General features: G+C 38.3%; 1 protein-coding gene across 2 annotated transcripts in view; it reads right to left on the reverse strand.

Annotated features, from left to right (window-relative positions):
- LOC101168985 (dual specificity testis-specific protein kinase 2) overlaps positions 1-13,012 on the reverse strand; it is a 32,341-nt gene extending 19,329 nt beyond the window's left edge. Inside the window, exons 1-4 of one of the 2 annotated variants that reach the window (XM_011486014.3) lie at positions 12,818-13,012; positions 7,312-7,745; positions 6,683-6,805; positions 380-501 (exon numbers count right to left, since the gene is read on the reverse strand). In XM_011486014.3, coding sequence (XP_011484316.1) covers positions 380-501; positions 6,683-6,805; positions 7,312-7,428 — 362 coding nt within the window. In that variant the 5' untranslated portion in view covers positions 7,429-7,745; positions 12,818-13,012. The other variant, XM_011486015.3, reaches the window with a different exon arrangement.
- Between the last annotated feature and the right edge of the window lie 508 nt (positions 13,013-13,520).

The following is a 13,520-nucleotide window of genomic DNA, read 5'->3' on the forward strand; positions in this document are numbered from 1 at the left end:
CTGGTGCGAGTCTAACAGAAGCTGGCGGTTTATGAAATCCATGGTTAATGGGCTCTGTGCTTGACACAGTTTTGAGCCGTCTCTAATGGAAACGGGTCAAAAGCATAGACTCAATAACCAGAGAGAGAAAAAAAACATGCATACAAAGGGAGAAACACACAAAAAACATTCAAATCAAGCTAAATGTTGTATTAAAAACAGTCAAATAAGAATAAATTAGGATGTTTACAGTTTTAAAAATGCAGTAGAGCTACAGATCTTTTCTGTGGTGTTTGGTCATCAGGATCATTAAATAGGTTTTCAAACTGCCTCCACTGGTGCTTTCCTAAAAAAATCATCCATTTCTAAATCTGCTACAGACAATAGATAGTTTCCACACCTGAGTATGTTGGGATGGCAGAGGCGGTTCATCAGTTGGACCTCTCTGAGCATGTTCGCTCTGTTGCTGCTGAGCTTGTTCATCTTCAAGGCCATCACCTGGTCTGACGCTCGATGTCGTACCTGCAACACAATAAAAGGCTTTCATAACCGTCATTACTAAATGGAAACACATTCATGATCCACACCATTACAACTAAATTCAAGATCCTGCAAAAACTACGAGGCTTTATACGCTTTCCATTTTTCTGTTTTGGTAGCTGGTGGATAAAATCCTAGCATGTGACTTTTAACTGCTGCACTGTCCATGTGAATAATACAAAACCGTGAGGCTTATGCAATAATAACAGAGGAAAAGAGAAGTTAAAATGAGGTCAGCCACCGCTGGACGGTGTCCGCTCAGAACGGCATAATCAATGCTTGTATTTTGTCTATGTGGATTTAAGTTCTCATCTTTGTCAGAGAGCTGGAGCGTCACCTCCCACGGTTGACTGAATCCTGTCGCAGTGCAGCTAAGGTGAAAGCAAACGCTGCCGACACATCACTGCGTTGGAACTCTGAAGCTCTTCAGGCTAACACGTCTGTATGAACAAGACACCAAAACATATCATCTCTTTACCAAACATGTAGTTCCAACAAAAAACAACATATGCAAGCTTTGTCTGCATGACGTGAATTTGTTCTTTGCCTGAAATATAACATATTTTTTAGAAGAAATTATTTGTGATACTTAATTGATCAATTCACAACAAATTAAAAACAGGAAGGAGTTTGCATGAATTCACACTTCATTTATTCATGTAGTCCTGCTCACGAGCAAATAGGAAATCATAACCTACATGACAGCATGCCAAAGGAATGAGCAGCCACACACAGACGCGTCTTTCTGTAAAGTCGTTTCCTGGAAGCAGAAACTCAATCGCACTGCAGATTTTTATCCCGTAAACCTTCAGAGTTTGATCTTTCAGATGAAGTTTTAGAGGAGAAGTTAGCACGAACTGCCGCTGCACACATCACAACTCTTCTTGCAGGGATGCAAATGCTTGACATGTAAAAAACACATCTTCTCTGACCGGATATCAAGTAGAAAAGTGTTACTAGCTAAAATATTATAATGCATAATAGAACAAATCATGAAACACAATTAGATCAAGCTTTTGTTAGTTAAGTCATTTTCTAACTTGAAATTGTATGAGTCCTAGACACACAATTCGTTTTGGCAAGAATTGTTCCGACGCAATGCATTGTGGTCTATATTTGCAGATCTAGTGACCATCGATGCACACTGGTTTTTTGCAGAGACTTCTGGAAAATCTCTAGGGCATTGGATTTTGGAATTGTAGATTCTGACAGCACTACAAAATGGCAAACGCACTATATAGTGCACTATATAGGGGTGAGGGTAGAATTCTGACAGATTGCCTTTATGCAGTCAAAATTTGTCTGCTCCACAAATAAATTTGGCTGCTGCATCCACTGATGATTGTATTTGTGTGTTGCGTAAAAATAAAACAAACTGAGCTGAATTCATAAGTAACAAGCTGTTTTAGCACACGTAACAGATATTAAAGTTTAATGAAGTTTCATTATCTTGAGGGGAGGTAATTTTTGGACCAAAAGACAAGGGGAGTAAACAGAATGTTAAGATCGCACAAGTGTTAAGAAGACTCAACAATCATTTTAGTAACACAAAGGGTCAGCTTCATGTTATTTAAGAAAGGTTTGCATTTTCTTCCTTTAGAACCGTCACTTAAACACAATGAACAGGTGTTATTTACAGCAAAACTGGGAATTGACAGCTGAGACCAAGTCAGAACAGACGGTCACAGTGCAGCAGCTTCTGTAAGTTGAAATTACACTAAAATTCAAATATGTACTAGGATGGTTTAACGTGAAATTAATAGGGGCGTAAAAAATCACGTAGTTGAACCTAACCATTTCGATACGGCAGCTCTCTCAGTGATGGTGAAGGATTCAACACACAAGGTTTCACACTTCCCATGAGTCTTAGTGGCTATAGGCGGGGCTAGCCCCCAGGTTGCCACTGTGTTAACTTTGCGCCGAGGCGGAAGTAATGTTAGCCGTGACTTTTCACCTCTATTAGGTGACGGACAGTAAGCATGTCAACATATGGCTAATGCAGACGCAAGGCCAGAGATGAGGACCTCCCCCCCCTCCCATCTCCTTACTCTCTCCTGTGTGGGGGGAACACTTTGGCTTTTTTGTCAGCATCCATGAAGGGAAAAGACAATTAGATAAGTCGAATGCTGTGTGTTGACATTGTTACACAAAGATAGTGTATAACACGGTAACACATATAATCTGTTAACGAACTTAAAACGGCATCAGAGACTGTAACAGTCGGGTGTACAAGAAAAAAAATGTGCAAGTTAAAATGTTTTTTTAGGCCAGTGTTAATATCCAAAGTTTTTGGTTCCTGGCAGCTAATAATTCTTCTTATTTTATTAAGCAGATATCCTACATAGGTCAATTTTATTTATTGTTGTGTAAAATCAATAAATGCATTTTGTAAGTAATTTTTTATGCCTTAGTATTTTGTACTGAAAAAAAGACAGAAAAAGAAAAGATAGATAAAACCTTATTAAGTTCAGGTGTCCGGCAGCAAAACACACACAATAAATAACAATTAAATAATAGTTCATAAAATAGCAGTTCATCTCAGGCAGATTTGTTAAACAGCAGTACCGAAACAAGCCCTATGAAACTCTGAATCGAACCGAATTGAGATTTTAGCGTATCGTTACACCATTAAAAATGATCTTTTTTTTTTTGCTTTGTTAATCTGCCTAATTTTTTTAATCAATTTCTTAGCTGTGCTCATCACATCACGCCACTCTGTTAAAGTCTAATGGTTTTAGTTGTTTTTGCTTTTCCTTGTTTCCATTTTCCTGTTCTTACATTGTATGGACTGCAGGTTAATTAGCTATTTTGCTATAACCTGGTACAACACATCTTTTCACATTTCATGTGATCAATGTTCCTTTGTGCACAGTCACTGTTGTAAATGAACAAAGTCTAAACTTCGCCTACATCTCCATCGGTTTCACGCACGCAAAACCCTTTGAACCTCATTCCAGTTCAAAGGACGGGAGCGTTTTCGGGGCGACGCTCCACTCCAGGGGAGCAGAAACAACAGATGGCCACTCCTCTAAAAGCCTCCTCCCCCACGTCCATCTATCCTCCTTCGACCCCCAATTCCTCACTCTTCACATCCCCCAACCTGCATGTGCTTCTGATCCACCTCAAAAAACCCTGCCGCTCGATCCTAATCATTGTCTGAAGGAGCCTTCTCTAAAGCTCTCCTACCACTCACCTCTGCTAAGATGAAAGCTGGAACCCTTCAAACTCTTCCCATTTTCCCACCCAAACTGCCAAACTGTCCTCTTCTCTAGAAACTCCTCTTCATCTGTCGCAGTCCTTGTCATTTCTATCTTTTAGACAAAACCTCCTTTCATCCCTCACTTTTCATCTTTTTTTCAACAAAGGTTCCAACCCATCAAAGGTCTTCTTCCTCTTTTTCCCTCTTAATTACGTTCCTCATTTTTTCCATTCACGTTCAGCCTGACTTCAGTTTTTTACGTGCTCTGGTCTCACCTTAATTTGCACTTTCAATTTAGAACCAGTTGGTTCTTTTCTTACAGGGAAAAACAGAAAAATGACAAGAATTTCCCATGAAAAACAGTGGAAACAGCATCAAATAGCAAGGTAGCATGTTACTGCTGAGAGGTTCCATGTGTGACGTCAGACTCAAAGGCACAATGTATAGACAAACAAAAAAATTCAACTTCAGTCTATTGTATTTTTCAGACTATAGTCACTCCGGAGTTAAAGTCCCAGCAGCCAAAAATACATAATAAAGAAAAAAATTATATCATATCATATAAATAAATTCCGCACTTTTGGGAGGAATTTATTTAACATCATACTGGACCAAAAACATACATTTTAAATAACAGTAATAGACTGAATATCTGTATTTAGCGCAACTAGTAAACAATTATTAAAGAACATGCTAACAAGACAACTAAACTCTTTATATCACTTTAAATTATTAAATCTATTGAACTAAATCTATTGTGACACTTTAGAACGATTCCACCGAGCTCGGTGTCAGACTGAGCAACACTTCTTCTGGGCTGCTGTCAGTAGCAAATACTGGTACACACACCTACAGCACCCTCTAGCAGTAGTTGGGATTTACTTCTTTAGAAATTGCATAATTCGCACCCAAATTATGAAAAAAAAATGTGATTACCGTATTTTCCGGACTATATGTCGCCCCTTTCTTTTTATAGTTTGACAAGGGGTGCGACTTATACTCCGCAGGGACTTATAGTCCGGAAAATATGGTAATACTCTGAAAAATACTATGGTAATTGGTATTCGCCAATATTTTTAAAAAAAAAAACGTTTTGTTTTTTTTATTTAAATTTAAAAAAAAAAAAGTGGGTCAAATGTTTACAGTTAATCACTATGTTTGCAGTGGATCACAAGTCACTTTTGCAGCTGTATTTATTGAATTTGAATGCTGTCATTTCTGAATGTCCTTCTTGCTGCCGGAGATAAGTGAATTTCCCCATCATGGGATACATAAAGTTATTTAATCTAATCTAAATAGTAGATAATAGGAATTCACTGAATATTTCTGCAGAATATTGGGAAAAAAAGTTATAGACGATCTTTGGAGGGAGGGAGTTCAAGTAAGGCCATATAATGGCATGTGATGCAATCAAAGTTTGGTCAATGAACGTGCATCACTGATCTTGCACCTTCTTTAAAATGTCGACAGTGAGGAAGTCTTTAAAGTAACTGAGAACACTAAAAGAACTGCAGGAAGACCTGCACCAAATTTTCAAGAGGAGGTTCAACTGCTTATACCTTTAGCTCCTTTGCATTACTATGCCATTTAAAAGCAAAACAACCGGAGACCTGGCAGTACTCCATCCGTGGCCGACATATTTGAAAAGACATAAAAGCTTGGATAGTGCCAAAGCAGACGGAATCACAAAGAAGGTAACAGAGTCCATGGCTGGAAGTGAGCAACCGTTTGGTGTTGTGGAAGAAATTGGCTTTCAGAGGCTTATGGTGTCTATTGAACCCTGTTCCACCATACTGAGCAGTTGGCATTTCTCAGATGTGTGGTTAGATGTAAATATTTACATGGCAAAAAAATTTAAGGTAGGCCATTTATGTGAGATTTAAAAACCATCAAAAAGCTCATATTGGGTTTTCAGTGACTATTCGGCCAAGCTTTTTCATTTTTATTCAGCTTCAGACGTAAATTTTCATCTTGGTACATCCCCACTGGACAACAAGTAAAAATTTAGTTTACATGCGTTCCAAACAAGGATGTGTTTAATCACTTACATAATTTACGGCATCATAAAGACAAACTGGTTTACAAGATCCTAAATGAGTGTTTATTTGTGCTTCTTTATTGCCAGCAAATAGTCAACTTTATACAATCCACAGCGGTTAAAATGAAAATGATAATCGACCTCAAACAGATTTCCTTTTCAAATACACTGACAGACGTGCCTTTTTAACAATCGCTCAAACATCTGCAGCTCTCAGATGCCGTCATTGAACCAGCAGTCATTCTATCCACAAGACGCAATGGAAAGGAAAGTCAACCTGCTCCATCAAACCACACAAGCTAATGTTAAATGGATGAACTGTACATTCAATGGTTTTTCACAGTGTGTTAAAGCGTTATAGGAGAGCTCCTCAAAGTCTTGTTGGCTGTTAAAATTCTATAAACTACAAAAAAAGAGCTTCAAGTTTTTTTTCCTAAACCGTAATTCTTTTATTATTTATTACTGGGTAAACTGTTTAATGATTTCTCTATAAGAAAAATAATAACAATGACCTAACCTCCGGGGGTTTGCCTTGAGGAGGTTTAGTATTGAGGCAATGTCTAAATCGACCTAGAAATGTCAAATGGAATAATAAGTAAAAGGATTTTGACCCACAAGGGATATCAATTTGACTGGATTATATCAAATGGAAAACTACTTCAGGTTCAACAAACACACTTCAGTCATTCAAGCATTACAGCTAGAGAGGAAGAGCTGCCTGACAACCGTCACGTTTAAGGAAAACACAAAGAACAGATTAAGATGTGAGGAAAATTTTAAACCACTCCAGGAAAGCTCTTGATTGATAGACGGAGGAAAGTGTGACCAAAAAATACATGACACACCGAAAACTAACAGTCTAAAGATGTAGTTCAAGATTGGCTTAAGAAGAGACCAAGAGGAGACACAATGTGATCTTCACCCACCTTGAAGACGTCAGAGAAGAATCCTGAGCCAATCCATTCACAAGTGAAGTCATCAAGGCGTGTTAGACAGGTAAAGGCACTGATGAGGGCTCTGTATGAGGAAGGACATACCCTGCCCCCCAGCTGAGGACAAAAGGACATCTTCAATTGATACGCATGATGACATGTTTAGATGGGATCAAGATGGTTCTCCTTTAAGTAACGAGGAAGATCTTTAGAGTCAGCTACACAGATAGTCATGGTCCAAACAAACAACAACTTTTCAGTACCTAATCTCTTACGTCTGTGATCGGAAACTACAAAAGTGATGATAAACTAATTAATAACTTTGTTAACAAAGATTCTAACTTTTTATACAAAGAATAACAATCTTTAGCTGTCATCTAGTCTGCCATCCGAGTGTAATACATCTCAAATTACAGACTAACACTTTGCCTTTTTAGTTTGGCAAAACAATACCTTACTAAAGTCCTCTTAGACACTGTTTCCTCCTGGTCAAATAACACCATGACTCAACTTTTTACTTCACTTATCACAGTTGTGTTTTACCAAAGCATAGTTTACTTCAAGTAAAGGTAAAGTTTCCAGAGTTTACCATTTTAGTAAACTGTTAAAGTGAAAATACTGACCTGAGATGGTGGGCCCATCTCCCCAGTTCCTACTCCTCCAACACCATCGCTGTCCTCACTGAGGAGTTCCGACCGTGAAGGGAAACCAGCGATGGAGTTGCGTTTATTCCGGTCCATGGCGATGTAGTACAAAGCAATGACAGTGAGGCTAATTTAGGCCTTTTTCTGTAAAGCAGCCACATGACAAGAGGACAGGATTGCCCTGATATTGCAGAGGAGTTTCGCAGCAGCACAGTGTGTAATCCGTGTCCTGGGAGTAAATATACATGGAAACATAGGCTGAAGCTTTGGGGTGTGCCTCTGGGTAAACTCTGGATGGACTCTGGATGTGACGCAAGATTATACTGGTCCACTTTCTCGTTGGACGCAATGGAAAAGTTCAGTTCGATGACAACTTTGCGTCATTCACAGAGGGATGTTGGGTCGTTGAAAACCTAAAGGAAGAAAAAATACATTTATTTTAACAAGTTTCAGTTTGTTATCTTCATCTTTTTTGAGATAGGATTGAACAGAGCAGTGTGCCAAATTTTATACACTAATGGACTGTAGAAAACAACTAAATCACCAAATCAAGTATTGCAATCAAATCAAAGCAACTGTAGCTGTGGTATAAGTCTCTCTTCAGTATTGACGAGACTATTGCTCAACAGGCTTAAATGTAATGGCTGTAATAGGGCCCGATTGTCCAATTATGGGAGATTAGCCAGGGAATAGCTCAGGTCCTGGTCTTTTTGCCATCTAAAACAAAGTCAGCAGGGTACAAAGGGAGCAGGAAAGCAAGCCCAGGACAAAAAATATTTTTGATACTTCTAAACAATGTGGCTTTCATGCATTTAAGGAATACCTTCTGTGAAAGGAAAATGTTTTATATGCAGAATGTGTCTAGAAAAGCAGCTCTCTCAAGTACTTCAGTAAAACAAAACCATCTTTTCAATACGACCATCAGTTATGTTTCATTTATAAAGACAGCTTGGATCAAGATCAGGGCACAGAAATGTCAGACAATGTTAAGCACTTTATTCCTAAGGCCACATCGCCAGCATGAATAAAAACGCATCACATTACGTAGGCATTGATTCACAACTGATTGTATAGAAAATATAGCAAAGCATAATACACACCACAGTGTTTTCAAATCCTCCAACCCACAAAGAGAAGACTGTCCATCAGAACAGCTGATGGGTGGAGAATGGGTAGTTTATTAATGTAACTGCTTGCATGGGACAACCGGACAGAAAACATATTTTGCTATGTTTCCCACTCGTTTTAACCCAAATGTACCTGGTTTCATTTGACTACCTTCATCCTCTTTAAAGAACACCCACAGCAGCATGACACAGGGACACTTCAGGAACAAAAGAGGCTTCCATGCAGGTGACGCATCATCAGAGGCGTCAAGGCTACCACCAGCGGGGCCTGATGCATCATCGCTTACATTAGAACAGCTGCTTTAACTGTTGAGGGGTTCATGCTGTGACTGCTTCCAAAACAACAACATACTCTTAAAACTCTTAATCGCAACATAAAATAAAAAACCTGAAAGCTTAGTTACACATAATAACCAAACAGAAATATTTAATTAATTTTTTTTCCAATCTTTTGTCTGCTATTAAAAACTGGATCTGATGGATGAAGAAAGTGAGAGATTTGATGTATTTTTGAGACTGTGGGAGTAATAAAGGCATTATTGTGAATTATAATAATTATTGTTGAGCCTTTTAGACGCTTGTTTTATGTGGTTCCTGCCAACATGTTTAAAAAGCTCATTGAGACTATAATTTTTCATAAGGTGAAGACTATCATTAGGAGCTTGGTGTTGTCTTTTTTCACAAACATCTACAAAACACACCTAACACTTTCTTGTCATCCCGTCATAAGATGTTCATTTGTGTGCATTGGGTGCAAAGTGCACAATTTCAAAAGTTTGACTTAGATCTTCATTTGATGTATTGTCAAAACTTTAGAATTATGTCCATTTCGTTTTTAGCCAACATTTTAAAAAAGTATTGTTTTCCAGGACATAGCTTCTTCATATGTCGAGAAAAATGCACAAGAACATTTTAAAAATTCCAAAAACACGAGTTTCTTTAAGGTGGGTCTTTAATCCAAATGTGTGTTTGGGGGAGCAGCAGTAAAGAGAGAGACAGTCACATCTAAATGACATGAAGAGGTCTGTGGTAGAGGTAAGATCAGGCCTTAAAAATGCAGCCCGACCTGACCCAGGCCCGCGGGCATTAAAGCCCAACCCAGCCCGAACCCGACCAATTAACTTGATTTACAGCCCGAGCTCGAAGCAAACTCGAAATTTCAATTTATCCCATAGTATTTTTGGCAGAAAAAAATGCCAGATTTCTTAAGGTTAAAATAATCTACATATTTTTATGATCATGATAAATGCATTTGCACAACGAAATAAAGCTGGAACACAGAATAAGAGGCCTGACAAAGAGAGTGAAAGAGAGATCTTGATGCGCACTCGCTTCATTATGCGGAGAAATACTGCAGCCCAGCGTCTGCACTTCCTGTTTAGTAGTAGTTATATAGCAATGACCTTACAGCGCCTTCTCTGTTTTAACCAAATTATTTATTTATAACAAGTATTCCTTAGTTTAGTATCCACACATCGTTTTAGTATTTTATAAACATATATTTAATAAAAAAGTCAGCGAGAGAGAAGCCCGGCCCGACCCGACCCGAATGTAATGATTGTCATTTTAGTCCCTGACGGGTTCTGACTCGGGCTTAAGATCTTACCTCTAGTCTGTGGTTGCAAAATGGCAACCTAAGTGTTGAGCCTAGGTCTGATTATGTTAAAAAGAAAAAAGGCAATTCTAAAAACAGAAATGACACTTCTCTTTGGGAAATACTGTACAACATCTGGAAGGTGTCTGCGATCACAGTCTATTTTAAAATCACTCTCTCTAATCAACTAACTGTCCTTTCTTGCCAGGCTGTAGGACTAAGTGCTGCTGCCCCTGCCTTAGACACTAAAGATGAGCTCTGCCCCAGCCAGTGCAGGGATGTGCGTGTCTGCCTAAAACTGGGCACAAAGCTAATGAACTACCCAAGTGCAAGTCAGCAAGAAGAAAATACAACTCCTTTAAACACAACAGCAATGAAAAAAGCTGGTCTGGATCCAAACACCCACATATGTGGTTGAGGCAGATTTCACTAAGAATACAACCCTTCCCACATCCACAGAAACTTCTAAAAGGATTCAAAGGGTTTTACAGCATATGGGGGATTGAAAGAACAAAAATGATGCTGAACAATTCTGCATTTGATTGAGAGCAGTCTTTCATCGTTTAAAATAACGTAAAAATCATGTAACATTCTCAGCTTGAATTAACACCAAAAGCTAAGCCAGAAGAAATCTGAGGCAAAGATCAAGAATTTTAAAACCATTTAATGCTGTGATTACGATGTTGTATTTTATACATTTATAAAGTAAGTGTTTAAATATGCATTTTATTGTATATGTATTTGTGCTTTTTTAACATAATAGCCAGGAGACTATATGAAAATGAACCTTTGGCTGATTCTGGCCTTACTAACTAAAAAAATAAACAAAAAACATACTTACTAAAAACTTACTTACTAAAAAAATTAAGATTATTCATGGTATAATCTTAATTTTTTATTATTATTATTATCATCATTTTTTTTATTTGCATGGTCTTCTTTTAAATAAAGAACTGTTATTACCATCACCATCATCAATATCATCATCATCTGGGGCTTCGGAAAACATATCATTTTAAACGTCAATTAATTACTAAAAAAATGTTTTATGGGTAATGGCTTCTTCCGTACCATAAAAAAAAAAAAAAAAAACACTGAATATATTTTGAAAACCTTCTAACATTAGCATCAGTCAAAAGGCCATCACTATAAGATTTGATCCTACAGTGACCCAGACCCAGCATGCACCAACCAGACCTCTCTGCTCGTCTGGATCTGGACTTTTGTTAGTTCCTAGAATCCAAACCAAACATGGAGAAGCTGCATTCACCTTCTATGCTCCACAGATCAGGAACAAGACTTCCAAAAAGGCTTATATCAATTGAAACTTTTTTTTTTAATCCAGGTAAAAGACTCATTTGTTCTCAGCTGCCTTTAGTTTGTTTATATTCAAAGGTTTACTGTTGCTTTAAGCTGACTTATAATGCAGTTCTTTTTCAGGTTCTTTAATTTTTTACTATGATGATCACATGTTCTTCTAATGTTTTATAAAAAGCATTTTGAATTGTCTTTGTAGACGAAATGTCCTATGCAAATAAACTTGCCTTGTTTTGTTAAATCCTTCTAATATAGTTATTAAACTGGGAGTGTTCTGCAGTCAAAATGACAACAATACAGCATGAAACGTCATGGAAATGTCAACCAAGTCCCTGTTGGCAAAGACCCCAAAAACATGCAGCACTTTCTCCTAAAAAACATGTGCTTTTTTTATAATATGACAATGCTGAAACTAAACTTCTAAAACTAAACTACACCCAGACCCTCTGCAATCACGACTATATATATTTGCTTCTGAACCAAACCCTGCCGTCTCTACATTCAAAGGGTTTGGAATCAAAACACCACACTAAAGGAGCTGCGTGGAAAGGGGGAGGCATTTTCAAAGGCCACTTTTTTTAGGACTGTAAAAATGTGGCCTGTTGCTACTGCAAAACAGATGGAGAAACACAAGTGCAGCCCGAGGCCAAATGTTTTACCAGCGGTTCCACACACCCAACAACATCCAGCTGTCTGCAGCAGATTATAGGCTAATACAACAAGGCAACAATAAATCAGATGGTAAGTGATTTTATAATGATAGGCTGCAGCAAACATTTTCATACCATTGTCCTCTGCTAATTCTTTTTTCTTGTTTTGCACACTTTATAATCACGAGAAGCGATTTGTAATTAATTTTCAACACTGTAACAACACCATGATTTTCTTTTGTGCAAATTTTGGGGGTTATTTGTTCTTTTTTATCTGACTTTTTCCCTCTCAAAAAGACTGAAAACAGCTTTCATCAAAAATGATACCAAGCACTCATTCAGCAAGACCAAAACTCTTATCTGTCCACAATCTTTTTGTGGTAAACTACCAAGAATACCAATCATTCTTTAAGGCTTTGAAAGTGATGAACACATTGAGGACAGAGTCTCCACAGAGGAAAAACCTGCCCTTATTTAACAAATAAACAAATGCTTGTTTGATGAGTGCGACACTCGGGGGGGAGGGGGGTAGTTACACTATGAGAGTTCACTCCTGTTAAAAGTTCCGCTGACTCACCTGTTTTTTTTTATTTTTTAGGAATTCCTTAGGGAGTTTACGAAAACACTCCGAGCGGAGTCCCAAGCCTCTCCCGGGAGGCTAAAGCCACAACCGCGCAGCTAGCCTCGGACGAGCGACCGGGCCAGTTTGTCAACAAAACTCGAACGAACGAAGCCACAAGCTAACAGGCATTAGCCAGAGATCCAACAAACGCGCACCAAACAAACGAGTTTCTCACCACGACGGCCGGAAAGTCCAAAAACCCCCGACGGCTGAATTGTTGACGGTAAACCGAGTCCCAGTCGGAGGTCCCGGCGGAGCGCCGTCACTGTTTATTTTAGCGCAGCCCGTGATGATATTTCACACGACTGTTGCTGTTTGACAGCTCCGTCGACTTTCATCCAGCTACTCCCCTGACCCCGCCCACATTTGACTGGCAATTATTTTAGCCAATCAGATCGCTCGACTGTGGGTGTGCTGTTTGTGCTTCAAGAATCTCAACAGAGTACGATTAAAACAATCTAAATGACTACTCACACTACATTATTATCATCATTTAAATGAGAAGAAAACAATTTTTTATCGTTTTTGATGCAGTTAAAGGAAAGGATAAAATAAAATAGAAATGGAACATGATTAAGAAACAAAGCTCCTTAGAGTCATGTTAGACCACTTGTCAAACTCAAGGCCCGGGGGCCAAATGTGGCCCTCCATGTCCTTTTATGTGGCCCGCAAGAGCATAAAGGTTTTTAATCTCTTAAAATAAAAATAAAAACTGATGTGTAATTATTCATATCTAGGGTAATCGAACTTGAAATAACGGATTGGGCAACTGGACATCAGGACTTAAACACTGTCCATATAACATTACCTGACAGAATCAAATTTAAAATGATTTATGGTGGAATAACGAGCAAACATATGTTTTCTATGCAACTGTA

Source organism: Oryzias latipes, chromosome 17 (assembly GCF_002234675.1).
Source record: "Oryzias latipes chromosome 17, ASM223467v1".
Classification (NCBI taxonomy): domain Eukaryota; kingdom Metazoa; phylum Chordata; class Actinopteri; order Beloniformes; family Adrianichthyidae; genus Oryzias; species Oryzias latipes.